The 12,543-nt window shown below is 41.0% G+C and overlaps 1 protein-coding gene across 6 annotated transcripts in view; it reads left to right on the forward strand.

The window, feature by feature from the left end:
- Nucleotides 1–12,543, forward strand: part of FRMD3 (FERM domain containing 3) — a 341,588-nt gene that overhangs the window by 157,405 nt on the left and 171,640 nt on the right. For all 6 annotated transcript variants that reach the window (XM_070375423.1, XM_070375420.1, XM_005903053.3 and 3 more), the window contains exon 2: nucleotides 3,704–3,808. Coding sequence is in view for 5 of the 6 variants with exons in the window: in XM_070375420.1 (XP_070231521.1) it covers nucleotides 3,704–3,808 (105 nt within the window). In the remaining variant the exon portion in view is untranslated. The remainder of the gene's footprint in view (nucleotides 1–3,703; nucleotides 3,809–12,543) is intronic.

The following is a 12,543-nucleotide window of genomic DNA, read 5'->3' on the forward strand; positions in this document are numbered from 1 at the left end:
CAGGAGACGCAAGAGATGTGCTTGCAATCCCTGGGTTGGGAAGATCTCCTGGAGGAGAGCATGGCAACCCACTCCAGCATTCTTGCCTGGAGAATCCCATGGACAGAGAAGCCTGGCGGGCTACAGTCCATGAGGTCACAAAGAGTCAGACATGACTGAGCAACTGAGCATAGCACACACAAAAATGTTAAACAACAGTATTTACAATATTTTAGGATAGTCTTTGTAAGTGTCAATTCACAGTGTGGACCAGTTTTGGGATGCGAGTTTGTGTATGGTAAACAGATTATTCTTTCAACCCTGAGACTATATAACTTCATTTCGAGATGGCATCAAAAGTCTGTATTTCAAGTGCTTTCTTGAGGTGTGGACCATAACATCCTACTGACCTTTGTAGAAGGCCCTGCTCACACATTTGTGCCCTATTGTTCTCCACATGTGTGAAAGTTGTTGTGATTAATAAATCACAACTTGTGTAACAGCTCTAAGGAAGCTAGTTGATTTTTCTTTACTCTTCAGTTGGTACTAAAAATATAACTGCTATCTTGTGGGAGAATCAATGAAATTTTGACATTAAAAAGAAGTCTTTATATTAATACTTGAAATCCTTGGTAACCACTTCTCTGTGTAGACCTTGAAGGATTAGGGTGAAAGTCAACTAATTCTACTATGTTTGAAGAATCTCTAAAAATAGAACGAGGTGTCTTGCCCGAGACTCACTGTTAGTTTCTAGAACCTAGGTTTTCCATGAGAGAAAGCAGTGCCTCGTTTTTTGATTCAGTAACAGTGTGCTAGACACCGGCTTAGGTAGACACTAAGAGTGTGAATAATGGCCTCTACTATCAGAAACCTCAGGAGGAAACCAATGGAAGGTCTGAGTCATTCACCAGAGTTCTAGGGGCTAGAGGTGTGGGGTAGAACCAGAGATCACCCCTAAGCTCATTCACTGAAGTGAGGTATGTGGGACTGGCCGCTGGACTTCTACACTCTTGCATTACTGATCCCCGAACAAACTTTTCCAACTCTTGACACTGGGCCCAGGTGGTCTTTTTGTTTAGGCACGTACTGGGCTTCATGCACAAAAATGAGACTGATAGGAATTTCCGTGACTTAAAAGCATTGTCATGCTTTCCACGGAGGAGTGGAACAGAGCAGAACATGAAGATGTAAACTGGCTTCCTTGGCACGAGGAAGCAACACAGAGCATCTAGAGATGATGAGATTGGCGGACAGCCTGCAGATTCTGTTTCTGTTTCAGATTCTGGGGAGTTTCTGTTCTCTAGGCTGGAAAAATCTTTGATCTTTCTGACTTAGGAATAGACAATTCACAGGGAAAAATTGGCATTTTTTTCTTGAGAAAAAAATGTACCTTCTGGATACAGATACAATTTTTGCACTCTTCCCAGGGATGGGGGAGCCTGGTGGGCTGCCATATATGGGGTCGCACAGAATCGGACACGACTGATGCGACTTAGCAGCAGGAGCAGCAGCATATTGGGAAAAGTTCTCTAGACCAGTGCTCCTCAAACTTGAATGAGCGTATGAATAACTGAGAGATCTTGCTGAAGTGTAGGTTAGGTTCACTTGGTCTAGGACAGTGCCTGGAATCCTGTGTTTCTAACAAGCTCCCTCCTAAGTCATGCTGAGTTTGCTATAATATTGCTGGACTGAGAGTGGTGCTCTGAGGAGCACAGACCTGGAATCCACGTGGAAGCCTAGACCCATGGGAACTGGCCTCATCTGCTTTGGTGGGAGGCATTGATCCCTGTTTCTGATGGAGTTGTATTATCCAGTCACTACATTGTCTGCAGTGGTGTTTCCTTCTCTCAAGGTTCTTAAGTAGTCAGAGATATTGCTTTAGAGTATATATTGGTTGCTGTGCTTAATCATTAAAAAAAATCTTTGTTGTGCTTTGGAGTACTACTTCTTCAGGCCACAGTAGCTGTCTTGCACAATCAAGGCCTGTTCAATCGCCCATCATTACAAGGCATTGCCTTAACCCACAGGTCTTGTGTGTCTCGCATATGTTGGGGGTAGTCCACCATAGTAAATTCTGCTGCGGAGAGCTTGGCAATCTAATCATAGAATGATGAACTTGTGTTATGTTCAGTGACTTGATCCTGCAGCTGCATCTAAGATGGACAGGTTGCAGAATAAATCTTTGAAAGGTACTATATCCATTGATTATATTCTGGACATCAAATGTAGCTGTCATCAGATATAGCTTGTGATTTGAGCCTCCTGATTTAAAAACTATTACAGAAATCTATCCATTTTGATGTTTTGTCCCTTTTGAGCTACATCAAATGGGTTCTGTTAGAAAGAAAGAAAAGGTTAAAAGCTCATCCAAATTTATACTCAAAAGTGATTTCAGGAAAATTGAGGCTTCACATCACAGTATGTGCTTATAAGCACTAATCCTTTGTTCAGTGCACTGCATCCCAGGCCAATGAATGACTTCTTCATCTGGTGGTAGTGGTTTCTAATGAAAAAGTAATCATGTAGCATAGACCAAACCAATCTTCCGAAATTGTTTTAAAGTGGATTGGAAGAGTGGCTCACTTAAGGTCTCTGATTTCTTCATTAATTTTTGTAGGTCACATTCCATCCCCACAACACTCCATGGGTCTGTCAGCGACTTTGATTGAAGCAGAAAGTTATCAAATATCCTGATGAGGGCTTGGAAGAGTCCTTGCTATTAAGGAGTTTTGTTGTAATGGTATTTATCTTAATCAGATTTGGCGGATACGTCTCTTACTCATAGAACTTTAGAGGGAAAAATCATCTAGCCAATTTAGAATCTAGTCCAACCAACTCATTTTACTGATGTGGAGACAGCTGGGAAGTTTGCTCAAGGTCACCCAGACCTGTCTCTGAATCCCAGTCCTGGTCTTCCCCCCAAACCCTGGTCTACCACACGCTTTTATATGTTGATTTATGGATGTGATGTGTCTGTGAGGCCTGAGGCAGCAGGTTTTCCACCTTCCCTGATGGGAATTGGGGTGGTTCCACTGATAAATTCATTGCATTTCCTTCCCATCTAGACCTTGTGTTCTAGCAGAGTCCCAGTAGGTTCACCAGTGCTCTAGAGAGGCAAAATGACACAGAGCCCAGATTCTGCAGCCTGGTGGTCTAGGTCAAATCCTGCTTTGCTCCGTACATATTTTGTGACTTTGGGCAAGTCACTTAACCTCTCTTTAGATTTAAAATGGGGACCTTCCTTGTAAGGCTATTGTGAAGAGTGAATGAATGAATACTACAGAGCAGCTGGAGCAAGCAGCCAGATGTGTAGTATGTGGAATTGTGTGTGGTTTTGCAAACTATGGGTCTCTACTAGACACTGAGCTGTAAAATCAGTGTTCTAAATCATTAAAAGCATTCTAGAAAGTAAATGGCAATACTAGAATTAAATAGTCAAGTGTGCTGCATCTATGCAGGGCATTGTTTGGTGTTCTTTTGGTTCCTTTTTTGGTGTCCCTTTGGTTTCGTGTGTGTGTATGTGTGTGTGTGTAAAATGGCTCACCGTGTGAAAATGAATTTCTCACTGTGGATTGCACTCAAGAGTTCGGAAGCCCGGCTCCAGAGATTGGAATGAGTGAATTGATTTCTGTACCTGCAGCCCTATCGGAGTGAATGAGGCACATGTTAGACATGAGTGTACAAGGCAAGCTCTGACTGAAACATAAACGTGCTTCTTTTGCAGAGGGAGACCAAAGGGCAGTTTCTTATTGACCACATCTGCAACTACTACAGTTTGCTGGAGAAGGACTACTTTGGTATTCGTTATGTGGACCCAGAGAAGCAGCGGGTAAGAGTTGACCACCATCTAGATCCATCTTGGGGAGGCATTCAGCCTTTGAGGGTGCTGAATAGGTTCTTCTTAGAGCAATTGTGATACATTTGATCTCATAATTATTGATCACATGGTTATTGACCAGCCCGGGGCATGTGTATATATGTCTCTGTGTGTATAAGAGTATATAAGAGTTTGGCACTGTTCTCACTGGGCTTATTGAGGCAGGGGGAACGGAAATTTAACCGTAAGCCTTTCCAGAAAGCTGCTCCCACCTGACTGAAGAGAGAATGTTCTTGTGCCCTTTGAACCTAGAGTTTGCCGAAGCTTCTCAGACAGTCATTACATAAAAATCTCATTATAGAGAAAAAGCCACCTTTCACTATAAAAAGCCATTGTTAGAGCAGGGAACAAGGAGGTGATTGCCTGATGGGCATGAGGTTTTCTTTTAGGGTGATGAAAATGTTTGACACTTGATAGAAGTGATAGATATACACCATTTTGAGTGTTTTAAATACCACCTAAAATGTATACTTTAAAATGTTATGTTAGTGACTATTGCCTCAATTAAAAAAAAAAAAAAACTTTGGCAGATAATGGGTAAAGTTGCTTTGAAAAGTGTTAGTTGTTCAGTTGTGTCTGACTCTTTGTGACCCCATGGACTGTAGCCTACCAGGCTCCTCTGTGCATGGGATTCTCCAGGCAGGAATACTGGAGTGGGCTGCCACTTCCTCCTTCAGGGGATCTTCCTGAGACAGGGATCGAACTTGGGTCTCCTTCATTGCAAGCAGATTCTTTACCATCTGAGCCACCAGAGAAGCCCAAAAGTTATTTTGAAGCTTTCTCCTTAGGAACCACCAAATTTGACAGCCCCCACTGTATTTCTTGGAGTAGGAAATGGCAACCCACTCCAGTATTCTTGCCTGGAGAATCCCATGGACAGAGGAGCCTGTCAGGCTACAGTCCATGGGGTCACAAAGAGTCGGACACTACTGAGTGACTGAGTATATTGTATTCCTATTCCTAGACACATGTATCCTTCCTGGCCTCTGTTGGTGCATGAGTAGTCTTGCTTTTTGAGCGGGAGTACCAGTCTAAGAGTGTTCAGATATGACATCTGCCAAACTCACAGTGATATGTGTCCCTCACATTGAAAAGACCCCAGGAATCTCCATCCCAGCTCCTACCACCTAGAGCTTCTCATTCCTGCATGGGTCCCAGCTATGCATAAAAAGGCCCTGTATCTGCTCCAGTCTCTGTTCTTACCCTGCTCTATTGATAAGCATGGCAGTGTGTGAAGGGATCAGCTGGGGGTGACTACCCTTTTTAATTTGCTCTCCTCCTTACCGGTGGCCCTGGTCATTTTCCTATTTCTTTTTCCCCTCCTGCTTCTTGGTTTTGTGTTTACTGACCTTATACAGTGAGGGAGAGGCTCACAGAGTGTATTTTTGTAAAGGAGGAGGATATTGAAGGGATAGATTAGTTTTCTGAAACATGGAGAATCTTATTTGCATTTCAGTAGAACCTAACCTTCTATAAAGGAATATAAGGCAGTGGCTCAGAAGAAGGAGGTTTTGGTTTCCTGTAGCACTTGCAGGAACCCTTGAATGAACCAAGTATTTACCTGAGTAAGAGGAAGGTGGCAGGACACTGTGAGGATGTGGGACCGCTGAGATCACGGAGGGGATTGTATGGTGTTTACTGTTGAGTACCAGTGACTCCCAGACTAGCCCTGCAACTAAATCAGTTTAGGTGTTTGCTAAAATCGATTAGTATGGACCTTATTCTAGACCTCCTGAATCAGAATTCCTGGGGCCGGGGCCAGGGCCAGGAATAGGTATTTTAATTCATCTTGATTCTAATTTTGATGCAGCCATCCTAGCTTTGACTTCTGTTGGAGACTATGGCATAAAGATATTCATAGACATAATTTCTTATGGCCTGTGAAGATATTACTCTTGTATGGGGAGAGTTCGAACCTATGTCTCTTGCAACTCCTGCATTGGCAGGTGGATTCTTTACCACTAGCGCCACCTGGGAAGCCCCATGGAGAGAGAAACTGGCTCAAAAACATTGTTACTTGCCCAAGACCCTATGGGTAACGAGTGATGAAGTAAGTACTTGAATTTAGAATTATGGTTCAGAGTTCCCCTGGCCACACAGACACTATGAACAACATCAGTCATCTAACCACTGCTGAAAATGATTTTTATACAAAATTAACAGCCTACCTGCAGAAGTAATTCTAGCTACCATTAGTTGAGCATTTATCATATGTGAGGAATTTTACTCATATGGTCTTTAGTCTTCCCCCCAGAAGGGGGAAACTGAGGCCCAGAGATACAGTTATGGCTAGTAATTGTGGAAGGAAGAATGGTATTTAAAACCACACTATTTCCATTTTATCTCTCAAGTGAAAATTTGAAACACAGCCTAGATTAGGAACCTGTGAATCCTTTTTGTAAAGGGCTATACAGAAAGTATTTCCAGCTTTGTGACTGATAAAACTTCTGTTGCAGTTCTTAGTAATTAAATTCTAATGGCAAATGGCCATAGACAGTACCTAAATTAGTGGATGTGTGTGTGTTCCAGTAGAACTTTTTCTCCAATGAAAGTATTTCACAAAAAAGACAGTTGGCCATAGTTTGCTGACCCTTGGCCTAGACAATAACTGGATATCACTTAAATGCATAAGCCTTTTTTGTCCCTCTTAACCCTGTCACTGGGGAGATTCTGGATAAAACATTAATAAGTAAAATCTTTCAAATTGGACTCAGATATAAATATGAATTAATGTTATTAAATATACAAAGATAAATACAGAAATAAATAAGTATGTGTATTAAGGTGGATAGCTAGTATGCATACATATATTTCCAAGTTCCATCCACGGAGCTGGCTTAGAGGCAATGATACCACAGTAGTAATGAGCACACCTAGCTCTCAGATCTTGGTTTCAAATACCATGTTAATAAAAGGAAGAAGAGCTTCTTGCAGAAATGGCTGATTCTAGAGCCAGCATAGGGAAATAACAAGGTGAGCCTGGAGCATCATGTGGCACCAGGAAATTTGAAAAAAAAAATACTCAAAGAACCAAAATGTAGAGCACTAGGAAAGGCACTGAGCCAACATGAAAGAACTGCCAATGACCGGAACTGAAACAACGGAAGTGACCAAAACAGTAATAGTACTGAATTATAATCCATAGAATAAAATAAATATTCATGAGTTCATACTGATAAACAACTGAATAGATAAATAAGAGGAGGAGAAGTGGTAGCTTTTCCTTACAGAGCAGTTCCAGTTAATAAATATAGAGAGAATGAGAGAAATAAAAAGCCATTATTAGAGTGCCAAAATAATAATTGCTGTGGGCAAGATCCATTGACGAATGCTAAAATTAGTGGACAAAAGTTTGAGGAGAATCAAGATATTTGTGCAGTCTCAAGGTATCCTCTCCCCCAACCCACTGTCATCCTGGTATTTTTTAATTACAAGAGGAAAAAGAAAAGCCTTATAGTGGAGAAACTTGGCAGACATCACTTTAACCAAGCAATCAGGATTAACATCAGCAATAAAAACCCTTACCAACATCATGGACTCCCAGATACCAAGCACGGAGAAGGGCACTGTCTCTCTGTGGTATTCTTTGCAATAATGCATGATTTCATTCGAATCTTGAGGGAACATCAGACAAACTAAAGGAAGAGACTTTCTCCAAAACAATTCACCCACACCCTTCAAGAATGTTCAGGTCATGAAGGACAAGGAGAGATTGGGAAACTCTCACAGATTAGAGAGCTACATCAACTAAGACAACGTGGAATCCTGGACTGGATACTGGAACAGAGAAAAGTGTAGGAGTGGGAAAACTGGTGAACTCCAGGTTAAGTCTGTAGCTTAGTTAATAGTATTGGGTTAATATTAGTTTCCTAATTTTGGCAATTGCTCTATGGCTGTATAAGATGCTAACACTACGGAAAGATGAGGCACCTTTTCTGTATGTCTAAAATTATTCTTTTAACTTGAAGTTTCTGGGTTATGTGTTTACTGTTCTTTATATTTTGATGTGACTTAGCTTAATTTTTAATGTTCAGATTCAGGTAATAGATTAGTGGAAAAAATAAGGGCCACTCCAAAACAAAACCATCTTCTCTGATGTATTCACTAAACTGCTTAGAGGGTTGCCTGAATAGTTCTGTTTTTCCTGTAATTTAGCTGTTATTGCCTTTTGATTTTTGAGGATGCAATGTGAGTGTAACTTCCACATGGATTGCAGAGTAGTTACTATACAAAATTGTATGAAATTTGTACTCAGAAAGAGGCTTGGACTTTTTACTTAGAAAGATGCTTGGACTTTGTAATCACATGGATGCAAATTAAATCCCATCTCTGTTGGTTAATAAGTGTGATCTTAACCAAGTTATGAGCTTCTCTGAGTCTTTGTCCTGATTATTAATATAGATAACAACACCTACATATGAAATTGATATCGGAATTAGATATGTAAATGCTTAATAAATGATATATATGGAGTACATAGCATGTGTTATTTTTATTATTGATATTATTACTATTACTATGCATTAGCTGGGCTTCCCAGATGGAGCTAGTGTTAAAGAAATCACCTACCAATGCAGGAGACATAAGAGACATGGGTTCAAGCCCTCGGTCGGGAAGATCCCTTGGAGGATGGCATGGCAACCCACTCCAGTATTCTTGCCTGGAGAATCCTATGGACAGAGGATCCTGGCAGGCTACAGTCCATAGGGTCACAGAGAGTCAGACATGACTGAAGCGACTTAGCATCCTTGTACACATGCATTAGCTAGGTCTAGGTGAGGCAATTACATGAGGAAATACAGCCATGATTGGCAAGTTTAAACCTAGAAATGTTAACGATAACTTCTTTCAAAGGCAGGATGGCCATTATTATGATCTTTCGGGAGAGAAGAGGGAGGAAGAGAACCTTGGATAATTAGAAAAAGGGCTCAAAGACACAGCAATATGCTGATATGAGAGTCTTAAGCAGAGATTAGTTGACAAATGTTAGTTTGGTTTTTGTTTGTTTGTTTTTAACCAGCTCGTGTGCTTTTTCTCCATGGAAAATATTGAATTATTTAGATAGAAAGCTAATCAAGAAAAAATCAAGTTAGTTAGAAAGGCTGATGTGGAACTTATTCTGTTGTGGGAGTTGGTGGTTTGCCTACAGCTCTTCACAATTTGATTTACAGTACACTATTGTGGAATATTAAATATTTAGCGCTATTACACTTGGAATACCATATGTGTGACAAGATGTCTTGTGTCCCATATGCTGTGAGAGTGGTGAGGACTGAATCAGTAAGTGATGACTACCTTTACTATTTAATAGCAAAGGCCCAGAATTTCCATTATTTTAAAATATTGATGTAAGAAGGGACAAACTGAATACTGGCCAATAAAATCCTCTCTAATGCCCACCGAATTTATCTTCTAAAGAACTCATATAATCTTAGTTGCCTAAGACTAGGAAGAAAGTGAGTAGTAGTCTCCTCATTTACTGAAAGAGAAAGCTGAGGCTACAAGTGTGGAAGTCTTGGGAGAAATAATTCCAGAAGAAAAAGATCTTATTTGGCTTATCCAAGTATTTTTTTCTTAAATGCAATCTTTCTACTACTTCTGCTCAGGTGCTGAGGTAACTTCTCTTTGGAAAGAAGTTTTGAAATAATTAGTTGGGTTTCATATTTCTAGTTCTGTGGCTTTGATTTGTTATGTTCATCCTCTGGATTTTCCTGCTTATTCTTCCACACTTCCCCTTTCCCCAAACCCAGCTAGGGAAGTCACCCCCACTGCTTTAGAGCTAAGGACATGCCCCAGCCCTAGCCAGCCAGAGGAGGAATTATACCAGGACTTTGATGTAGGTAGTTGGTTTATAGACTTCAGGGAGACTGAACCCAATGCTTTTGATTTTTAACTTCCCTCTCTCTAAGCATCTGTTTAACCCACTTACATGAGTGCCATTGACTTTTCTAACTTAAGGGATATTCTGAAACATACCCAAGGACAGCAAATTTACTTTGTAAAATCACACCTCTGGGGCAGTCTCTGCAAGTACCTTTGTTTTAGGGCATTCTGTGTCATGTGGCCACTGGATGTCCTTTCTGATAGGATGACCTAGGAAATCATGGATGCAGGGACGTGCTGAACTTCCTCCAAATATAATTACAGCCTTGAGGTTTTTGTGTTGGCAGCCAGAAAGAACTAGTGAGCCTATCAGTGAGTTTTGTTAACAATGGGAAAAGACCTTGCCTATGTTAGAGCAATTTGCTTTTGTTGGAGGTACCTTTGGGGGAGGACATGGAATGGAAAAAGAAACAGGCCCAGTGATTTGAAATTTCACTCTGGGGATGGTGCCAGGAAGCTAGATAGCATTATGTCCCACCAGCTGCTCCTTCCATTGAAAGGCTGCTTTCTGCTCCTGGGGAAATTGCTTCACAGATGCTTGAAACTAGGAATGAGAGGGGCACCTGAGATCTAGGACATCCCTAAACTGAAGAGGAGGGCTGTCCTTCTGCCTCAAGTCATTGGTCATGAATTGGTCTGCTTAATGAGTCCTCTTTAAAAAAAAACAAAAACATTTTTTAAATTAGAGGATAATTACTTTACAATATTGTGATGGTTTTTGCCTTACATCAGCATGAATAGAAATTAGATATACATGTGTCCCTGCCCTGTGGAACCCCCCTCCCATCTCCTTCCAATCCCACCCCTCTAGGTTGTCACAGACCAAATGATTCCTCTTTTATTTTTAAGTATCAGGGGTATCAAAAATCAAGATTACTTGGATGTCTGTTTTAGGAGAGGTATGGACAAGTAGGAATCAGCGAACTAAAATGGACTGGAATGGGTGAATTTAACTCAGATGACCATTATATCTACTACTGTGCACAGGAATCCCTCAGAAGAAATGGAGTAGCCATCATGGTCAACAAAAGAGTCCGAAATGCAGTACTTGGATGCAATCTCAAAAACGACAGAATGATCTCTGTTCGTTTCCAAGGCAAACCATTCAATATCACAGTAATCCAAGTCTATGCCCTAAACAGTAATGCTGAAGAAGCTGAAGTTGAATGGTTCTATAAAGACCTACAAGACCCTTTAGAACTAATACCGAGAAAAGATGTCCTTTTCATTACAGGGGACTGGAATGCAAAAGTAGGAAGTCAAGAAACACCTGGGGTAACCGGCAAATTTGGCCTTGGAATACAGAATGAAGCAGGGCAAAGGCTAATAGAGTTTTGCCAAGAAAATGCACTGGTCATAGCAAACACCCTCTTCCAACAACACAAGAGAAGACTGTACACATGGACATCACCAGATGGTCAACACTGAAATCAGATTGATTATATTCTTTGCAGCCAAAGATGGAGAAGCTCTATACAGTCAGCAAAAACAAGACCAGGAGCTGACTGTGGCTCAGATCGTGAACTCCTTATTGCCAAATTCGGACTTAAATTGAAGAAAGTAGTGTAAACCACTAGACCATTCAGGTATGACCTAAATCAAATCCCTTATGATTATACAGTGGAAGTGAGAAATAGATTTAAGGGACTAGATCTGATAGACAGAATGCCTGATGAACTATGGACGGAGGTTTGTGATATTGTACAAGAGACAGGGATCAAGACCATCCCCATGGAAAAGAAATGCAAAAAAGCAAAATGGCTGTCTGGGGAGGCCTTACAAACAGCTGTGAAAAGAAGAGAAGCGAAAAGCAAAGGAGAAAAGGAAAGATATAACCATCTGAATGCAGAGTTCCAAAGAATATCAAGGAGAGATAAGAAACCCTTCCTCAGCAATCAATGCAAAGAAATCCAGGAAAACAATAGAATGGGAAAGACTAGCGATCTCTTCAAGAAAATTAGAGATACCAAGGGAACATTTCCTGTAAAGATGGGCTCGATAAAGGACAGAAATGGTATGGACCTAACAGAAGCAGAAGATATTAAGAAGAGGTGGCAAGAATACACAGAAGAACTGTACAAAAAAGATCTTCACGACTCAGATAATCATGATGGTGTGATCGCTCACACTCACCTAGAGCCAGACATCCTGGAATGTGAAGTCAAGTGGGCCTTAGGAAGCATCACTGCGAACAAAGCTAGTGGAGGTGATGGAAATCCAGTTGAGCTATTTCAAATCCTGGCAGATGATGCTGTGAAAGTGCTGCACTCAATATGCCAGCAAATTTGGAAAACTGAGCAGTGGCCACAGGCCTGGAAAAGGTCAGTTTTCATTCCAATCCCAAAGAAAGGCAATGCCAAAGAATGCTCAAACTACAGCACAGTTGCACTCATCTCACACACTAGTAAAGTAGTGCTCAAAATTCTCCAAGCCAGGCTTCAGCAATATGTGAACTGTGAACTTCCAGATGTTCAAGCTGGTTTTAGAAAAGGCAGAGGAACCAGAGATCAAATTGCCAACATCTGCTGGATCATCAAAAAAGGAAGATAGTTCCAGAAAAACATCTATTTCTGCTTTATTGACTATGCCAAAGCTTTTGACTATGTGGATCACAATAAACTGTGGAAAATTCTGGAAGAGATGGGAATACCAGATCACCTGACCTGCCTCTTGAGAAACCTATATGCAGGTCAGTAAGCAACAGTTAGAACTGGACATGGAACAACAGACTGGTTCCAAATAGGAAAAGGAGTACGTCAAGGCTATATACTGTCACCCTGCTTATTTAAGTTCTATGCAGAGTA

This window comes from Bos mutus, chromosome 8 (genome assembly GCF_027580195.1).
Source record: "Bos mutus isolate GX-2022 chromosome 8, NWIPB_WYAK_1.1, whole genome shotgun sequence".
Taxonomy (NCBI): Eukaryota; Metazoa; Chordata; class Mammalia; order Artiodactyla; family Bovidae; genus Bos; species Bos mutus.